The sequence below is a fragment of the Paroedura picta genome, chromosome 16 (genome assembly GCF_049243985.1).
Source record: "Paroedura picta isolate Pp20150507F chromosome 16, Ppicta_v3.0, whole genome shotgun sequence".
NCBI lineage: Eukaryota > Metazoa > Chordata > Lepidosauria > Squamata > Gekkonidae > Paroedura > Paroedura picta.
This window is the reverse complement of record NC_135384.1, coordinates 30,407,034-30,426,061: the sequence shown is the minus strand read 5'-3', so window position 1 is coordinate 30,426,061 and position 19,028 is coordinate 30,407,034. Positions and strand designations below refer to the sequence as shown.

The following is a 19,028-nucleotide window of genomic DNA, read 5'->3' as shown; positions in this document are numbered from 1 at the left end:
TGTCTAGGGTGACCCCCAAAGTTTCCCGGAGCAAGGAGGCAAGCTTGAAACGAGACAGACTTTCCAGCAGTTGCTAAGAACTTTATTAAGACCAAAATGTACAAGCCACAACGTAAAGTGCACATCAGTTGCAAGCAGGACAGCGGAGAGAGGCTGGGGGGGGGGGAGGAGGAGGAACCTTGAGACTGAAGGGGGCAGGGGGGATGAGAAACACCCCCCCCAGTGCCACTCCTGGCCCGTTTCCTTCTCTTCTGAAGGGAAGAGCTGCCGGAGACAGCTGGCGGGGAGGCAGGTCCAAGCACTGGATGCCGTGCGCTCCCTGCAGCTCCCTCAGTGGCTTGTGGGGGAGACCTGGTGCGCCTGCAACACACCGCTGGCGGCTTCTGTTCCCCACAGCCAGGGAAATGCACTCTGAGGCTGCCCAGTGCAGAAATGGTCACGTGGTGCCCCCCCCCCCCCGTCTCCCCACGCTCCTGCCTGGCCTCCCACCTGCCTCTGCCCCCAGCAGTGGGTCTACAGAGCCCCCCCACCGGGCAGCAGCACAAGAGCCCGCGGGCAGCCCCCACCCCCACCTCCACGGTGGCCACAAGTTCCCTTGCTCTCGCCACCCGCAGCAGGGCCTGGCCCCACACCCCCTGCTGCTGCTGCCAAGCCCTTGGGTGCCTGCGGGGGACAACACCCAAGGGGGCAGCTGGAAGCAGAGCAGACCAGGCAGAGCGCACCCAACGGCAGCAAAGGCAGGAAGGGGGGGGGGATCCCACAGTTCACTTCACTCCCCTGTTGTGTACGCCCAAGGAGGCCCTCCTTCCCGACTCTAGAGGGCCAAAGCAGCTCACCAACTGTAGTAAAGGTACTCTGCACGTGCCCAGAGGCACTCGGGATAATTCCTTCACATTTCAAATTCACATGACATCCTGAGCAGAGGTCTGGCCAATTATCAGCTAACAGCCTATTCCCAAGTACTTGACCTTGGGAAACTTTGCCAAACTCTTCTTAGTTTTTCTCTTTGACACACCAACACTGGTCAAACTCTGCTCCAATGTCCCGGTCAAGAATTCTCTGCAGCCCAAAAGCATCGCCACACGCAAACCCCCCCCCCTCAAAGGCCACTTCTTGGCCTCCCCCGACTTTCCAGCCTGACCCAGCAGCTGGCCTCAGGGAGAGACCCTCGACACAAACCTCGCCCCCACCCTGCAGACACCCCCCACCCTGGGCCACAGGCCAGTCCTTGTCCGAGGCCTGGGCCCGGCCGCTCTGCTCGCTTCTAGTCCGGATGACATTCCCGACCCCCTGCAGCCCCGGGGAGTCCAGCCCCCTGGCCCTGGCGGAGGAGATTCCTCTAAAGTGCATCAACAGCCAGGAAGGACAACCTGGTCTCTGAGGGGGGAGGGGTTCCACACCACTGGGGCCCCATCCTGGGGCTTTGACTCTCAGCCTCTTCCTTTCTCACACGCACAGCCCCCCATGCGCCCCATCAGGACCTCCTCCCCCCACCCCACGCTAAAAGTGCTTTTTTCTGCAAATGCTCCAACCGAAGAGCCACACAGACAAATAGAGAGTCCCGTGAGCATCCCAGCAGTTCACTGGAGCAGGGAGGGGGGCAGCTGCTGAGGCAAAGGACACCTGAGAAGCAGGCCCCCTCCAGGCACAGACCAGCAGGAAGCCCCCCCCCCCCTCCCACCCCACTGCACTGCAACTCTCTTGGGCAGCACATATGGAAGAAACTCAGCCTCTTCCGGGCAGAAAGACCTTGGGACCAGCAGGCAGAAGGCCAGAGGATGCCTCCTGCCAAGACTCCCCTCCAGACGCCCAGGACAGAAAGCCCCACCCCACCCCCACCTTCACTGGGCACCCTGGGGGCGGGAGGAAGAGAGCATGAACACCCCTGCTTCACCTGCAACTGTAAAGTGGGGCAAAACACGGTCATGACTCAGGGCAAAAGGTGCCGTCTCCCCCTCCCCGGACACACACACAAGTTCAGGCCCAACGCCACCCCTGGCCTGCCAGCCTGCAAGGGCCTTGCCCCAAAGAACCTCTGCGCTGCACCCCAGAAGGCACCTTTCCTGGCAGACGGGTTTGCTGAGGATGAAACTCTCTCTGCCCCCTGCCCATGGGGACGGAGGGGGGGGGGAGGACACCTTCTGCCCCACGCTCCCTCCAAGGATCCACGGCGATGCTGAAGTCCAGCACACACAGGCCCAGCCAGCCTGCTGCAGGGGGAGGTCTGGCCCTGCCTCCTCACACCCCTTCCCTTCCTGGCAGAGCCCCCCCAGGACGGCGTCGGCTGGACCCCTCCCTCCCTCCTTCCCTCCCTCCCTCCCTCCCTCCCTCTGCAGAGGAGGAGTCCAGGCGGGACGAAGCTCTCACGACAAACACGGCAACGGGGAAGCAGCACAGGTCCGGACGTGGCGGGGGGAGCAGCGACCATTAAATGACGTCTGTTTCTCTTTCGATGCCGACGTACTTGAGGGCATCCGCCTGGCTGTACCTGTGGGAAGAGCGGCCGTGGGACCTCCCGCCACGTTCTCCCCCCGGCCCCCAGCAGGGCACCCCGCATCACCGCCCGGCCCTCACCTGTAGTCGAAGAAGAGCTCCTCGCCCGCCTGGATGGCTCTCTTGGCGAAGATCCCAATGCGGTGGTCTCCGTTCACCATCACCACTAACGCCGGAGGGCAGAGAAAGCGCTCAGAGCCCCCCTGCAGTGCTGCCTGAGGCCGCCCCCCTCCCCGCAGGACGCTCAGCCCCTCCTTCAGGGCCAGCACGGTGTCCCCACCCCCGGAGGGTCCTGACGGTCTCCCCCCCCCCCAGCAGAGCCAGCCGGGCCCGCCACGCCCCCCAGCCTCACCTTTGGCGTAGCAGTTGGGGTTGACCGAATGGTTCGCGAAGCGGATCTTGTTGCCTTTGCGGGTCGCGTCAACAACGAAATCTGTCCGGGGAAGAGAGGGGGGCGCGGAAATGGCACGGCTCCCGAGGCTGGCTCCTAGAGCCCCCCCCCCCCCGCCCCCAATTCCTCGAAGGCACAAGAGGGCACCCGCCTGGGAGCTCTGCTGGCCCTGCCGACGGCTACCCACCGTTATTGAGGTTGAAGAGGAAGCTGGACATGTATTTGTCATAGACCTTCCCGCGCCGGTCGGCCTCGTCCTGGGAGATGAGCTGCGGAGAAAAGGTCACGGGACACCCGCTGCGACTCTGCTCCCGGCTCCAGAGCCAGAGGGCAGCACAGCGACCCTCTCGGGCCCGGCAGAGAACGTGCCCCCTCCAAGAGAGCCGCCCCGAGGCAGCCGGCTGCAGGCCGCTGAGCGTCCCAAGAGGACCCGACCCGAACCTCAAGCCAAGCAGGAGCCCCCAAGAACCCAGCAGCAGGCTGGTCCCCCCCCGCCCCCTTTGCCTCAAGGGCCAGCTTCTTAGGCACCCTTGGATGGGCCTCCGATATCTAGGCTGGGGTGTTTCCCAGCAACCGCTAGGCCCGTGTCCGCGGGGGGGGGGGATGGGACAGGGGGAGGAACACCCCAAGCTGCCTTCGGAATCTGAGGGGCTGCAGCCTCCCCACTCACCTCCCCGCAGTACTCGGAGATGAATTCATTCTTCTGCACAGCCTCTTTGATGAAGGTTCCCCAGCCGGCCACGTCCGACGGAGCCAGCAGTAGGTGCTGAAAGGAGGAGGGGGGGGGGATTGGTCCTGCTGCGGCAGCCACTGGCCCTGAGCTGGCCTCACAGGGAGGGAGGGAGGGAGGGAGGAAGCAGCGGAGCAGGCCCCAAAGGAGCCGGGGCGGGGGGGGGGCTTAAGAGACCCCCGCCCACCACCAGGTCTCAGTTGGGTGTCTCTCCTTCCAGGCGTGCAGCTGAGACCCTAGAGCTCATGGCGCCACCCCACACGGCCTCAGCAGCACCCCTGAAATCTGGAGGTTTCCTGTCCTCCATGGGTGGGCAGCACCTAGCAAGGGGCTCAGTGGGTGACATCTGCAAAGGGGGCCAGGGCAAAGTCTCAGAATACCCTAGAGGAGGAGGAGGAGGAGGAGGAGGAGGAGGAGGAGGAGGAGGAGAATGGGGGGGGGGGGGTTGTCCTGTCTTCCACTCCCCAAAGGAGCCCCAAAGCAGCTTGCCAGCCCCTTTCCCTTCCTCTCCCCACAACCGGTGCCCAGAGAGGGAGGTGGGGCTGAGAGAGTTCAAAGAGAACTGCTCTGCCAAAACAGCTCTAAGGGGAGTGGGACTGGCTGCTTTGGGGCTCCTCCGGGTACTGACGCTGCTGCCTCTCCTTCTTCATCCTCCCTCCGAGGGCCGCATCCACCTCTCTGCCCCCCCTCCCCTCCCCTCCCCTCCCCTCCGCAGAGAGACCTTCTTGAGGCCGCGCTGGATGCTGCAGTTCTTGCAGGAGACCACCTTGGCGTCCCAGTGCTCCGAGGCCCCGCAGGTCAGGCAGAGGTCCGGGTCGCACTCCCGCACGGCCAGGTAGCAGGGGCACTGCTTGGTGTTGCACTGGGTCTTGCACCGGCAGCCGGGGAAGCGGTTCTGGCCTGGCGGGAGGAAGAGGCGGCTCTGGAGGACCCAAGGGAGAACTGCCCGGGGCGGGGCGGGGGGGGATGGGAACCCAGGAGGGCCCCCCCCCACAGCAGGAAGCGGGGCCCCACGCTGGGCAAACGTCCTTACAGTCCGGGTTGCACTGGCAGAACTTCTCGCAGAAATTCTGGGTCATGATGCAGGGGCAGGAGCTGTCGCAGGGGTGCTCAGGGTGGTCGCAGGGCTGGTAGTTGTACACCTGCGTGGAGGCGTTGTCTGCCCCGGGAGAGAAAGAGCACCGGGGGGGGGCAGGTGAGGAGCCGAGGCCACGCAGGAGACGGGTCCCCACAGCCCCAGAGAGGCCAGAGGGGGTCCAAGGCTCGCAGCATTCCCACCCCCTGTGCTGACCCCCTGGGCAGGAGCTGCCAGTGGCATGCCCCAGACAACACCCCCCTGCACCCTGGCTGGGGTGGGCAGAAGGACAGCCAGACCACCTGGGGAGGAGGGGGGCAAGAATACCTTTCTTCAGCTGGATCTTCCTGCAGTGAGCAGCCCAGAGCCTTTTGGGGGGAGGGGGAGGGAGAGAGAGAGAGAGAGAGAGAGAGAGGGACAGACTGCCCTGGTTGTAACCAGTTCGACCCCCCCCCCCCCAGACAGGCGCTCAGAAGTTCCCCTCTGTCTCTTTGGGACAGCAGAGGGGGGGATTCTCCGTGGAACGGTCCAGCAAGGGCCAAAGGCTTTGCAGTGGTCGGGCAGGCAGAGCAGACGGCCCGGGCCCCTCCTCCGCCCCCAAGCAGCAGCTGCACCCAGCGCAGCGGAAGCCCCCTCCCCCCCCCCGGGCTCCCCCGGGCCCCCACCTGTGCTTCCTCTTCTTCTTCTGGGAGGGGCTCAGGAGCTCGCTGGTGGGAAGCTTCGTTATCAGGGACTCCTTCACCGCAAACTGAAAGACCTGCCGGAACGTGACATTTGTGACCAACGGTTGCAGCGCTCTCTTCTCCCCAAAGGGGACCAAGGCAGCTTGCCATGTCTCCCTCCCCCCCCCCCCCCGCCTCCCCTTCTACACTCACAACCGTCCTGCGAGGTAGGTGAGGCTGAGAGAGTGTGAACAAGCCAGGGTCACACAGAGCGCTTCCGGGATCTAGTGGGAACAAGAGGCCCCTGGATGCTGGTCCAGCACTCTAACCTTTGGGCCCTTGCGAGGAGCCCCTGAAATATTTCGCAGGCTTCAAAGAGCCCTGAAACTGGGCTGGAGCTGAGGTCCTTGCTGTGCCCGAGCAGGGCCGGGGGAAGGGAGGTGGTCTGGGGCAGGCGTAGGCGTCCAGGCCCCCTTCCCCAGGGGCAGAAACCACGCCAGACGGGCACCCCAGGTCTATGGAAGCGAGCAGCCCCCTGCTCTCACTGGGGAGTCCATTCAGGCCGGAGCCCCTGGGGACCTCTTGCAGAGGGAGCCCCAGTTGGTAAGCCCTGTGCTAACGGCTCTGCCGCCGGCTCCCCTGGCGTGGGGGGGGGAGAGAGAGAGCAGGCCCCCCACCTGCTTGCACGTCTTTGTCCCCAGCAGTCTAGCGATGGAGCAGAAGTTGTTGAAGTAGGTTCCGTGGAAGACACGGAAGAGCGACTCCTCTGCCCCGGTCCACTCCACGGGCTCCAGGGGGACGTCGGACAGGACCGGCTGTGACATGGCAGGGCTCAGCTTCTGCTTCGTTGGCGTCTGGCAACGCGAGTTCGCCTCTGGAGCCGCCGGGAAATCGGCGCACAGGAAACACGGCCGTGAAAGGAAGGCCCAAGGGGAAGCGGAGTCAAGCACAGGGGAGGAAGGGGCAACCAAGCAGGGGCCCAGCAGCACAAACGGAGAGCAGGCACCGGGGAGGGTGGGGATGCCCCCTGGGGGTGCGGTTTGGTGGGCACCTTTGTTATTCCCTGCCTATTGAGAGAAAAGCACTCTGCACATGCTCTAGCACACCAATTTAAATTCATCCCAGGAATACAGGATCCGTGGCATTCAGAGGAAAATGAAGTCCGACATTAAGAGACGAAAAGAAAGAATGATTTTTATCCTGTATATGCCAACCTGGGGGGAAATGCAAAGTCCGGAAAAAGAGCAGCCTGTGGTGTGCGCTATTAAGGTGACGCAAAATCTGTGTTGTCAAACGACAGCTTTGTGCTTAACTTTCCTTCAAATGGCAGTTCTGTAATAATAGGTAGGATTTCTCTCTTTTGTTCCTAAACAAGAATGCCTTTTTTAAAAACAGAAAGGAAAGCACTCTGCACGTGCTCTAGCACGCCAATTTAAATCCATCCCAGGGAAGACAGGATCCGTGGCACGAGCCCTGCCTCTCGTTACATTCTGGGTGGGCACCAAGCAGGGATGGCCAGCCCGTGGACTACAATGACCATGAGGCAAGGTGGCAGGGCCCCAGGGCCCTGGTAGTGCCGAGACCTCCGGCGAGGCCCGGGTGGGCAGGTGGGGCCAGTACCTGAGGAGCTGGAGGCCCAGTCGTTGCCCGTGTCCCTGTCGCTGTCGCCCTCCCTGGCCTCGGTGCTCGCGGAGGCGGAAGCGCTGGAGGGAGAGGAGGTGTTGAGGGTGGGGTGTCTGCGGCGGCGCCGGCCAGAGCACTTGGACCGGGGGTTGCGCAGCACGGCGAACTCCTTGGCTCCCTCCTGAAACCAAAACCCGGTCAGAGAAACTGGCGCGCCCGAGGGAGGGGAGAGGGCGCTGGGCAGGGGCGGACACAGGCGGCCGTGCCACGGGGAGGGGGCCTCCGGCGGGAGGTCCCTGGAAAAAAATCCCTAACTTTTTCTCGCTATTTTTAATGAAAAATAAGGCCAAATAATATATATTCCCTTGCCTTTCCTAACCATGTCTCCAAGTTCTAACAAACCTAAAAACTGCCCATCCGGAACCACAGTTCAGCTAACTCGAACCCTCTCCTGCCAGGCACGAGGAACTCCAAGAACCCCTGACAGTGATAATGTGGGGTTGAGAGCAGGGGGCTGGGGGGCTGGGGGGCTAGAGTCTTCCCCACTGAGCTTTTATCTCCCTTGTAGCATGCGTGGTTTCCTCTTGGGGCCGGCGGAGGGATGCGGGAAGTGGCCAGACAGGAGAGGTCCAGTCCCCAGCTCTGTCCCCCAAAGCCCCTTGAGCCCCCCTGAGAAGGGGAAGACAGGACCGGTGGGGTGTCCTGACCACGCAGTTCTCACCGTGGCTCTTCGTGGGCTCCCGGACCGGCACCCCCGCGGAATACTTTCCTGCCTCCTACACAACCTCTAACTCGACATACCAACCACAAGAAGCAGTCTGGGCCGCAGGGCTCCGCCTCAATTTTGCTCTCCCTGCTCTTCCGCTTGTACACGTTGGGAGTCGCGTGGAAAGCTAGGAGGAGGAGAAGAAGAAGAAGAGCTGGTTTTATGCCCCACTTTTCACTACCCAGAGCTGCTTGGGTCCAGCTGTTTTGTTGCCAGTGTGTGCTGGCTTTCCCCATGCGGTTCTTTTATGGGGGTGGGGGGAGGTACTCTGAGTCTGTTTCCTGCTCTCTGCAAACACACACCTTTGATACAGAGAGACTGATAAAAACAGGGCTGCCAGCAAACTCTGTGAGAGGCGCAAACAAGTCCAAAGGAGTGGAGGAGGTAAATCCTGCCCAGAGAGATGGCTCCAGGGGACACCGGATGCCCACGGGGATCGCCTCCATCTCCCCTGCCGCCCCTTGACAGCCAAGGACGCTCCCTCGTCAGCTGGGGGGCAGGGGGGGGGGTTCTGTGCCTGGCCCTTACGGTGGAGGAAGCAGTCGTACTTGAAGCAGCGTCTACAGAAGAGCGTGTGGAAGGAGTGCAGGGCCTGCTCGCGCTGCACGGACTTGGCACAGGGCCCATCGATGTTTGGCGTGCACTGCGGAGGGAGCACGTTCGGGTCCGACTCTTCCGTCAGCTCTCTGTACCTGCAAGGGAGGGGGCCACGCGCTGACCGTCCAGCAGCGCCCTGCTCCAGGCAACCGGCGGGCGGGCGGGAGGGCCGTGGGACCCAGGGGCAGAGCCCTGAGCAACAGCTGGGGCCCCCAATCCCGTGGGACTCCTCACCTCTCCTTCATGTCCTCTGGAAAGCCATTTTCGGGGAACATGGATGAAATCGCAGTGAAGATCATGTCATTCGGAAAGTGCTTCTGGGAACACTTCTTGCTGCCTGCATCAGGGAGGGGGGGAGGGGGGGGAGGGAGGAGCATTTCCAAATTAAGGAGTGGGTTCCTCTTCCCAGGGATTGTCTTTCCCAGGGGACACACCGCCCAAGAGCAGCGAGCCCATTCCTGGGAATCCCACTGGGACATAAACCAAGAGAAGAGAGAACCAGCGTGGCCCAATGGCCTGCAGCTGCCTCCCTCTCACGGAGAAGAGGGGCTGGCGTTTGTACCCCCCTTCTGACTACCCGAAGGATCTCAAAGCGGCCTACAAACCCCTTTCCCTTCCTCTCCTGCCCCCGACACCCCACCGGCCCTGAGGGCCACAGGAGCGCGGCTTCTGAAGGGGGAGGGCAGAGGAAGGAGGCCAGCCCTGTCAGGCTGGGCTGCCTCACCCCTCCGTGCAGACAGGCGGCCAGACCGGGGAAACAGGACGGGCAGGGGAGGAGGAGGAGGAGGAGGAGGAGGAGGAGGAGGAGGAGGAGGAGGAGGGCATCTGGAGAGGAGACTCACTCTCCAGGGAAAGCCGCTTCCTCTTCCGCGTGACGGGCAGCTCGTCCTTCCCAGCGTCCATCTTGCCCTCGGCGGCATCGAGCCCCTCCTCCTCCTCCTCCTCGTACTGATTCAGGGCCTCGACCAGCTCCAGAAAGACGGCGTCGCTGATGAGGACGGAGCTCGACAGCATTTCTGGAAGAGAGGACTTTGGGTGCTGCAAGAGCCTCCTCCAGAGACCGGGCCGCCGTGCCTCTGCAGACAGGGGGGCTGGCCCCACAGCCCGGCAAGAGGGAGGCCCTGGACAGAGGGATCCTTTGCCTCCAGCCTGGACAAGCCGAGGACCCTCCCAAGGAGGGGTCAGTCGCCCCCAGCACAGAGCTCGAGTCCAGGAGCGCCCTTAAGACTAGCCAAGTGGGATTCAAGGGGTCAGCTTCCGTGTGGGATGGGAATGGCCAGTCCACACTTACAGGCAGAGGCTGAGCAGGCCTTTAGGACAGCGGTAGTCAACCTGTGATCTTCCAGAGGTTCATGGACTACTATTCCCATGAGCCCCTGCCAGCGTTTGCTGGCAGGGGCTCATGGGAATTGTAGTCCATTGACATCTGGAGGACCACAGGTTGACTACCCCTGTTTTAGGATACCAAGTGAAGACGTTTCACAGATTCAAGAAGCAAAATCTGAGCCGAGAGGCATCTCGAAGGCCAGCCAGGTCTTACCCACGGTGGAAGCTTTTGTGTGCAGGCACAGTCCACCCAAACTGCGTTTGTGCCTCTGAACTCGGACTTTTTCCAGCAGCTTCTGTCCAACAGAGCTGCCACCAGGGTCCCTTCCGGACTTAGGGCTGGCCGAGCCTTCCCCGCCCGTGGCTGGGCCCCACTTACCTTCCTCTCCGTGCACTTTGCCATCGTAGTTGTTGATGAGCTCCTCAATGAAGGTTTCGTCTTCCTCTTTGACCTCGTCCCCCATATAAGGGATGTTGCACAGGACAGTTTCGTCTTCCACCTGCCGGGCGAGGCAGACACCGCTCGTGGGCGCCTCTGTCCTCGCCCCTCTGCAAGACAGCTCTCGGGGGCGGAGGGCACGGGCCTCGTCCCACAAGGTGAGTAGGGGGGCCTGATGGGACTTGGGGGCAGGCTGGGGCAAACCGCCTCGCAGCATCCCCTCTTAGGGTCTTCTGGCAATGTCGCACACCCATGCCACGTGACAGATGAACAAGCAAATGAGACCCCCCCCTCAAAGAGGCACAAGAGTCTGTAGAAAGAGCCCTGCAGAGGGCAAGGAAGCAGGTGCCCTGCAACCCCCCCCCAGCTGGGACTCACCATGAAATTCTGCTGGAGTGGGGACCAGGAATACATGATGGGCACCAGAGCCACCGTGTTGAGGGTCCGCATGAACAGGGTCTGGGTGGCGAAACTGGGGAAGAGGCTCTCAATTGTGCACTAGAGCAGGGAGAAAGGCTGAGGTTGGCAAGGAAGGGACCCCACAGGCCTCTCCCTGCCAAGGCGAAGTGGCAGAAGGAAAAGAGACCTTTTGGCTTTTGGTTGCCCGAAGAAGCCTCCTGGTGGCTCCCAATCGCCTCCCCTTCCGCTCCCCTGTGAGGGAGGTGAGGCCGAGAGAGCTCTGACAGAAATGCCCCAAGGTCACCCAGCTGGCTGCACGTGGAGGAGAAGGAGTGGGGAATCAAAGCCAGCTCTCCACCGAAGGACTCCTGGGTGTTCCTTGGGATTAAGTTCCAAGCTGAAAACCCCACGTGGGTGTTTGATGGACAGGACCCGGCAGCCACAATAACTTTCTAAGATGGGTTGGCCCTCCATGGGATACGGGTCTGATACGGGCCAATCTGGCTAGGCTTTGAACCTGTCTCCCTTCAAGTTCCAGAGAGGAGACCACACACTACAGCATGGCACACACACACAGAGTAAATCCCAAGGCTGGACAGGCAGGCCCAAAGGACCCCTGCGTCCCGTGCCGAAAGGCCACCGGCGGCCCCACCAGAATACCTGCTTGAGAAAAGGGTGTCCCCTGAGCAGCTTCATCGACTGAATCGGCTGCACACGGAGCTTCTTCCAGTCCTCGTTCAGCAGGCTAGCCTTCTCCTGGACCTTCGTGAAGTTAGAGGCAAACAGAGCCTAGGCAGGAAAGAGAGGAGGACAACCGATCCGGCTGCTGCCCCATCTTTAAGCATCCACCGGGGCGGGATTCCCTTGGCCGGGCGTTCCACGCAGAAACCTCCACGTCAGCCATCAGAAAGTTGAAAGGAAGCCTCCACCCCTGGATCAAGGGAAACAGCACCCTGCCACAAGAAGCAGGCAGACTGACAAATGCACAATATCTTCATGACTACTAGAGAGAAGAAGAAGAGCTGCCCAAAGGAGTCTCCCAGGCGCTTCCAGTCACCTCCCCTTCCTCTCCCCACAATGAACTCCCTGTGAGGCAGGTGGGGCTGAGAGAGTTCTGAGAGAACTGGGACTGGTCCAAGATCCCCCAGCTGACTACACAAGAAGGAGGAGGAAGAGGAGGGGGGGGGAATCAAACCTGGCTCTCCGGATCAGAGACCATCGCTCTAATCCATGACCCCACACTGGCTGCTGCAACAGAATTTTGCGGCACAGAAAACTCACAAGGACTAGACTCCCCATACAAAAACTTTTGGCTCCAGGCAAGGCGTTTAGCCTGAAGGAGCCCCGAGGCCCTTCCCTTGGGGTGGGGTGGGGAAAGTGCTGCAACAGACTAAAACGCCTGCAGAATTGACACTTCCTCACGGCTAAGCTCAGATCCAGGTCTCTGGAACCTCCCCAGGGTCTCCTTCCGACTGCTTGTCTTGTCCTGCCTTGACCCAGCCCCAGACCAAAGCCCCTCTTCCTCCCCCCCCCACCCCGAGGGAGCCATCAGAGGGACGGGGCAGGAGATCTGCTGACGATTCCCTCGCCAAGAAAAAATTGCATAATTCATGTTGTTTGGAGTTGTTTTTTTTAATTCCTGCTGAGCCCCTTTGAGAGCAAATTGGGGCAAACGTACGTTTCAAAAATGCTTGCTGGATTAACTGGGAGACCCTCTTCCTTCTCCCCCAGCACACCAAGCCCTCCTTTCCCCTAGACCAGAACACCCAAGCTCTGCTCTCAGCATCTTCGTTTCCCCAGCGTGTTTCTCCCAGGGACTTTCTATGCAGTTCTGTTTTCCTGCCACCTGGAGCCCTAAGACTCGAAAAGCCACACCCACAACACCTTTTGCCCAATAATCCCTCTGCCCACCCTACCTACGGACAGGGCGGCCTTCCCAGCCACAGCTACCTTTGCTCCCATGTTCGCCTGAAACCTCTTGAGCTGCCGAAGGCGCATGTATTCCGACTTGACTTTCCTTTTCCAGTAAAGGATGCACTTGGATGTTGGCGGGGCCGGAACCTCCATTTTCCTGGGGGAAAGAGAACCATCCCAAGATGAACTGGGCAGGCATGCATTCTGGTGCAGGGCAGGTGCAAGCTTAAGGAAGCAGCACACGCCTTATGGGGGGGTTAAAAGCCTAAGCCTCTTTTTGAGGACAGCTACGCCCACCCGTGACCCACATCACGCCTGGCCAGCCACAGAATCCTTGAGTCGGAAGGGCCCTCCAGGGCCGGGAAGGAAACTCACTGCTGCCAACTGCTCACAGTCAGCCAAGAGCTGTGCCCTCACGTGCCTGAAAAGCCCCCAGGAATGACGGCAGGCATCACTCCGTTCGCGAAACCCACCTTTCCCCAAGGTAAGTCTGCTGCTCTCAAGCCGTAACCCGCTCACGGCAGCAGACTGTGTGCAGCCCGGGCAGTGACCCTGTCCCTACCGCAACGGACGACTGGCCATCCTGGCTGGTTCACCAGCATTCCCAACAACCCTGCAATAATTTCCGCGGAATCGGAGGCTCTGTGGGACTTAGGAATGCAGTTTGGGAAGGGTGGCCAACTGCCTCCCCAGGCCACTCAGTCCCCTGGCTCCACGGCACACACGGGCCAGGCGAGGACTCAATGAACCATTGAGAATAGTATTTGGATGGGAGACCAGCAGGGAACTTCAGGGCAATGAAGGTCTCTTGCCCACCTGCCCGACAGATGGACAGAGAGAGAGAGAGTATTTGGAGGAGGGGGCTCCCAGGGACACCAGGGGTCATCATGAGGCAGAGGCAGGCCATGGCCACCCCCCCACAAACATCCCTTGCAGGACACACCCAGGTCACGTGATATAAAGGATGCACAAATAAGGCGGGGGGGGGGGAGGAGGAAGGCAGCCTTGCTGCAACCCCCAAAACCAGCAGCCCAGGTTCGGCTGTCCCCAGCTGACCGTCTGGACAAGCAACCAAAGCCTCAAAGGCCCCCGCCCCCACCCCCACCTGGCAGGCAGGTAGGCAGGCAGATTCCCACCTGGAAGGGCCTGCTCCCCCCCCCAGCGGCCACAGCCCCTCTGCAGCCCCCCAGGGCGGCTCCACCCCCCCAACCCCCCGGGGTTGCCCAACTCCCGGAGACTCCTGGAGTCCCCCCTCCCCCCCGCAGCCATTTCCCCTCCGCCGTCTGGAGCCGGTCCTGGCTCCCGCCAGGAGGCTGGCATCCCCAGGGGGAGGGGGAGGGTGGCCACCTCCAGGCTGGGGAGGGCAAGAATGCGGAGAGCCCTTCCCAGTTCTCCCGGACATCCCCCGGCCCCGCCTGGAGGCTGGCACCCCTCCCCCGGCCCGCCCCCTCCCTCCCTCCCTCCCTCCCCCCCCCCGGCCGCCCCCCCCACTCACTCCGGCGCCTCCATGGCCCTCGGGCCCGCGGAAGCAGCGCCGCCTCCTCCGCACATGCGCGGCCGCGCCCCGCCAAGCCCCGCCCCCTTTGCCGCAGAGAGGCCGCGCCGAGGCTCCGCCCCTCCCGGCTGGGAAGCGCCAAGTGCGGAGAACAGCGGAGGGGGGGAGCGGACTGTACCACCCGCGGGGGCGCTGGGCGGGGGGGGGAGGGAGGGGAGACCAGTTGCTCCGTCACATCTCCCCGGGAAGCAAGACGCTCACGCTCCCGGCAGGTCCATGACTGTATTCAAACTTTATTTGTTTTTATTTATTTATTTTGGAATTTGTATTGTTTCATTTCATCAGTGGAAGATCAGAAAACATATCCGGCTTTTTGATCTTCCTCCGTCAGAAAATTCCCAAGAAACACCCTTGCGAAAGCCCCTCTGCGGCTTTGAACATCTGGCGGCACAGAGCTCCCTTCTCCAGGTCAACCTGCTCCGGCCGAGAGGTCACGCAGGCGGCCCCTGTCTGTCGCCCCAGGGCCTCTTGCCCCGGGCGCGCCCCCCTCCCTGCCGCGGCTCCCCCTTGGGGAAGAGGGGGTCGTCCCCGGGGATTCGGCCAGGTGGGGTGGCTTGACCAGGTCTGGGCCCCTCCGTCTGGCGGGGGGGGGGGGGCAAGGCTGGCCAGTGTCCCGGGCGGGGGATCCCGGCTCCCCCAAGCGGGGGGTCCGCAGCGACCCTCGGCTGCTCCGCTCGGCAGGCCCACCCCTCCCCTGCAGGGCCCGCGGCTCCCCCCCCCCGGCGGGCGAGGCGGCCAGGCGGAACGGCCATCCATGGGGGCCATGGGGGCGGGTGGGGCGCCTCGGGGCAGAGCCTGCGGGCTGCCGCCGAGCACGATGGGCGCCCTGCTCCTCTGCGCCCTGCTGCTGCTGCTGCTGCTCGGCCTTGGCCCCGGAGGTAGGGGTCCGCGGTCGCCCCCCGGCGGGGCCAGTAGCGTGCTCCGGGATCGGGGCCGGGGGGGGGAGTGGGCGCTCGTCGCGTCCCGGCCGCACCTTCCCCTTCCCTTTTCCCTTCCCCTTCCCCAGCAGGGAGCCGAGGGAGCGCGGGAGGCGGCGGGCTCCCGGGCGGGGGCTTGCCGGGCGCATCCGGGGGAAGGGAGATCCGACGGCCACCGCTGCCTTGGGCCACGGGCAGAGCGGGGGGGGCGTAGGGTTGCCAGCTCCAGGTGGGCAAAGTCTGGAGGGAGATGCAGTGCCAGAAAGTGCCCCCTCCAGAGCACCCGCGGTCCCCAGGGGAACTGGCCTCTGTCGCCTGGCCAACAGCTGTCACTGGGGGGGGGGGGGGCGAGATGCAGCTCATGCACAAAGGCCCCAATGGCAAGGGGGGGGGGGCTCCAATTCTGGCATTTGGTGCTTCATCCTCTCCGAAGAGCAGCTCCTCTGTGGTACTGCAAAGTTCAATGACTGGGCACCATTATCCTGATTCCAAGATAGACCCCCCCCCCCCGCCCGCCCCCCTCGCCCTTAGCCAGCCCTCCTTGGCAGCAAGGATCCTGTTTGCTGGCACCCCTGGGGGATTCGCTGTGGGTCTTCCCTCCTTCCCAGAGCACAGCTGGTGCCGGTGCCGGGTCGGGTCGCAGGTAAGCCAGCCCAGAGAGAGAGGAAGCCCCCCCCCCCCCCCGCTGGGACCCGAAGGGGCTTCCGGCGGCCCTTTCCCCTCCGGCAGCTGAACAAACACAGGGAGGGAGGAAGGAGGAAGTGGAGTCCTTCTGCCTCGAAAGGGGCCTGCCTGGGGGGGGGGCGAGGGAAGGAGGGCTTTCCTACCGTCCTCTGCAGTGAAGGGCAAGAGCTATGGGGGGGGGGCTGCAGCTGCCCGGTGCCCACCCTCTTCTTGTGTCCCACAGGAGGATCCACATGGCTGACCGATGGAGACCCTGAAGGTGCAAGTAAGAGACAGAGGCCTCCTCTGTGCTGGCCGTGTCATGCCACAGGGGGCTAAAGAAATATTTGAGAGGTTCCCGGGAATGGCAGACTGACATCGGGCCGCTTGCCCTGGCAGTGAGGAAGAGAAGGAGGAGGCAGGAGGAGGAGAGCTGGTTTTCTCCTACCCCGCTTTTGACTACCCAAAGGAGTCCCAAAGGGGCTCCCAAACCCCTTTCCCTTCCTCTCCCCACAACAGGCACCCAGTGAGGTCAGTGGGGCTGAGAGAGCTCTGAGAGAACTGGGACGGGCCCAAGGTGAACTGGCTGGCTGCACCTGGAGTCGGAAGCCTGGGGACTCAAACCCGATTCTCCAAAGGGGGCCGGGGCTGGGGCACGTGCTTGGTTGCTCCTCCAGGGCAGCTGGTTGGCAGCTGTGTGAAGCAGGGTGCTGAAGTCGAGGGGCCACTGGGCTGATCCAGCAAAACGCTTCTCCCCTTCTCCCCTTCCCTTTCCCTTCCGAGGCTGACCCGGAACTCCTGTTTTTTCCTCCCAGCTTCGGACGCCTATTCAGATGAAGAAGGTGAGCCGTATTCTACCCCCCTTGCACAGTGAACCCGTGGGATTCCCTGCGGCAGGAGGGCGTCATGCCAAGTGGCTGAGAGGGCGGCAGCAAAGGCTGGGACCGGCATGGCCACACGGTGGCTCTCCAGGTGTCGTCCATGGACTACAATTACCATCAGCCCCTGTCAGCATGGTGCTGGCAGAGGCGCAGGGTAATTGCGGTCTGGCCACCGCTGGGTCCGCGAGAAAGGACAGGCTCACCCATCCACCTGGCCCACTCAGGAGCAGCCCAGGGCCAGAAGCAGAGCCATTCCCAGCAGCTGCGGGGCAGATGTCCGGGGTGGGGGTGGGGGTGGGGGAGGCACTCAGCCCTGCCGTGGCTTCTGGACCCCTCCCCTCCCCTCCCACCCCGTGCCCCTGCCAGGGCAGCTGCCCCCGAGACTGCCCTGCCCTTCCCCTCCTAGAGCTCTATGCGGAGGAGGAGGAGAGTCTGCCGGTCGACTGCGGAAGCGGCTACCAGGACCGTTTAGCCGTGCTCTGCTGGCCCACGTTCCACGCCACCCTCACGGCGACGGCCAAGGAGAGCCGGTGCCTCTGGGAGACCATTGGCAGGTACAGCCTCCGACGGGCAGGGGCCCTGCGGAGGCCTTTTCCGAGCCCGGCAGGAGGGCCTCTGTCCCGGGCGGGCCTGGCCACTCCTCCGCCTTCTCCCTCCGCAGGGCGTACAGCGAGCTCACCGTCTGTGCCGGGCTGCTGGCCGAAAGCCTGGGCTGCCCGACGGCCGGCCCCGCCCTGGACGCCTTCTTTGTGAGCATCCACACCGAGTACTTTGCCAGCTGCCTGCTGCCCCTCGAGGCCACGGAACATCATCTGCCCACAGGAACGGTCGTCCTCTTGGCTGCCCTGCCCGTCTGCCTGGTGCCTGTCTCTGTCGCCCTCACCCTTCACAGGGCATGAAGGCCTCATCCTGCCCCACTGACCTGCTGTGAGCAACTAGAACTCCCAAGGAAAGCACGGGGGCCGCTGGGAGCCAAGGCGGCAGGATGGGACGGGGGGGGGCTGGGGGTCCTTGCTTGGGGCCCTGGGGTCATCATGCCCAGTGAAACGGGACACTGCTGGAAAAGTGCAGTGTGCATGACTGAGCAGAGTATGAAGAGTGTCCTGCAGGGGGCACCGAAAGAGATGTTTGTTTAGCATGGGTACAATTAGATGTTTTACATTTGAGACCTCCTGCTCCTTTGAACAGATGTCCCCCCAGCTTGCCTCCACAACTGAATGAGGGCAAAACAACAGCTAGGCAGTCAGTTAGGACTCTCTCGCTTCTCTCTTTCTTGACAAAGCTGTTTCTCTTCTTAATAAAGCTATTCTTCAAGCAGCTGGTGCAGCACTCCTTGCATATTTAAACACTGCCCACGACTAACAGAATGGGTCAGCATCCAAAATTCTCAAGCAGTGGCTTTCTCTGGGGAACTCTGTGCCTCGGGGGCCGCTGGGCCACCCCTCCCTGCCTTTCCCTGCAGATGCGCCACAAGCCTCCACGAGCCCGCTTGACGTGAGATCGAGTCTAAACTGGGGGTAGTCAAACTGCGGCCCTCCAGATGTCCATGGACTACTCCTCCTGGTCTAAACGGCAGAAAACCTCCAGCAGTCCACGCAGCTACTGACGGCCCCTTCTTCCTAAGAGGGCCACATATTTATTTATGTGCCGCACATCGACCCAGCCTTCCTCCCCTGAGGAGTCAATTCACTCTCCTTTCCTTTGTAACAAAGTTTTAATCCGGTGGCACTTTTAAGACGAACCAAGGTTTATTCTGCGTCTAAGCCCTTGGGTGCCTGGAAGAGGAATGTGGCTGTTGTGCGTAAGCAAGATGAGGCCAGAGACCCCCCTTGCCACCTGGACAACGTGGGATTCGTGCCAGCAGGCCAGTGCCTGAATCCTGAACATTAAGAAGATGAAGAAGAAGAAGAAGGCCTTGTTTTTCAGAACCTGCTTTTTACTACCAGAAGGAGTCTCAAAGCAGCTTACAATCGCCTACCCTTCCTCTCCCTGTTCCCTGTGAGGTAGGTGCAGCTGAGAAAGCTCTGAGAGAATTGCTTGGTGAGAACTGTATGCTGTACTCTGCTCTGGTCTGGCCTCACTTGGAGTCCTGTGTTCAGTTTTGGGCACCCCAGTTGAAGAGGGATGTAGACAAACTGGAGCGTGTCCAGAGGAGGGCAACAAAGAGGGTGAGGGGTTTGGAGACCAAGACTTACGAAGAAAGGTTGGGGGGGCTTGGTCTGTTTAGCCTAGAGAGGAGACGACTGAGAGGGGATCTGAGAACCATCTTCAAGTATTTAAAAGGGTGCCATATGGAGGATGGAGCAGAAATGTTCTCTCTTACTCCAGAGGGACAGACCAGAATGAATGGGATGAAATTAATTCAAAAGAAATTCCATCTAAACATCTGGAAGAAGTTCCTGACAGAGTGGTTTCTCAGTGGAGCAGGCTTCCTCGGGAGGTGGTGGGTTCTCCATCTTTGGAAATTTTTAGACAGGCTGGTCTGACAGAGAGGCTGATTCTGTTAAAGTTCAAGGGGGTGGCAGGTGACAGTGGATGTGAGTGTTGGGTTGCGAAGGTCCTGCATTGTGCAGGGGGTGGACTAAATGACCCAGGAG

The 19,028-nt window shown here is 61.9% G+C and overlaps 2 protein-coding genes across 8 annotated transcripts; one reads left to right on the top strand and one right to left on the bottom strand.

The window, feature by feature from the left end:
• Positions 1 to 57: 57 nt before the first annotated feature.
• EZH1 (enhancer of zeste 1 polycomb repressive complex 2 subunit) lies at positions 58 to 13,995 on the bottom strand. Of its 4 annotated transcripts, none has more exons than XM_077315937.1 (20): positions 13,911 to 13,995; positions 12,452 to 12,572; positions 11,162 to 11,290; positions 10,481 to 10,600; positions 10,043 to 10,163; positions 9,180 to 9,353; positions 8,572 to 8,674; positions 8,269 to 8,432; positions 7,776 to 7,867; positions 6,972 to 7,155; positions 6,029 to 6,225; positions 5,355 to 5,446; positions 5,017 to 5,057; positions 4,648 to 4,773; positions 4,336 to 4,514; positions 3,555 to 3,650; positions 3,072 to 3,153; positions 2,846 to 2,926; positions 2,575 to 2,659; positions 58 to 2,488 (listed from the first exon to the last, which is right to left on the bottom strand). In XM_077315937.1, the coding sequence occupies exons 1-20, from the start codon at positions 13,964 to 13,966 to the stop codon at positions 2,428 to 2,430; spliced, it is 2,304 nt and encodes a 767-aa protein (XP_077172052.1). In that variant the 5' UTR covers positions 13,967 to 13,995; the 3' UTR covers positions 58 to 2,427. The 4 variants fall into 4 exon arrangements, with proteins under 4 accessions (XP_077172052.1, XP_077172054.1, XP_077172053.1 ...); XM_077315939.1 differs by having other exon boundaries at positions 6,972 to 7,054; positions 7,780 to 7,867; XM_077315938.1 differs by lacking the exon at positions 13,911 to 13,995 and adding an exon at positions 12,889 to 13,451.
• LOC143826841 (receptor activity-modifying protein 1-like) lies at positions 12,478 to 17,748 on the top strand. 4 transcript variants are annotated; one of them, XM_077315948.1, is made up of 5 exons: positions 12,478 to 12,610; positions 15,795 to 15,836; positions 16,366 to 16,392; positions 16,838 to 16,985; positions 17,093 to 17,748. In XM_077315948.1, exons 1-5 carry the CDS (start codon positions 12,544 to 12,546, stop codon positions 17,328 to 17,330), a joined length of 522 nt encoding a protein of 173 aa, XP_077172063.1. In that variant the 5' UTR covers positions 12,478 to 12,543; the 3' UTR covers positions 17,331 to 17,748. The 4 variants fall into 4 exon arrangements, with proteins under 4 accessions (XP_077172063.1, XP_077172062.1, XP_077172060.1 ...); XM_077315947.1 differs by lacking the exon at positions 12,478 to 12,610 and adding an exon at positions 14,420 to 14,848 and having other exon boundaries at positions 15,795 to 15,830; XM_077315945.1 differs by lacking the exon at positions 12,478 to 12,610 and adding an exon at positions 14,422 to 14,848.
• Positions 17,749 to 19,028: the final 1,280 nt, after the last annotated feature.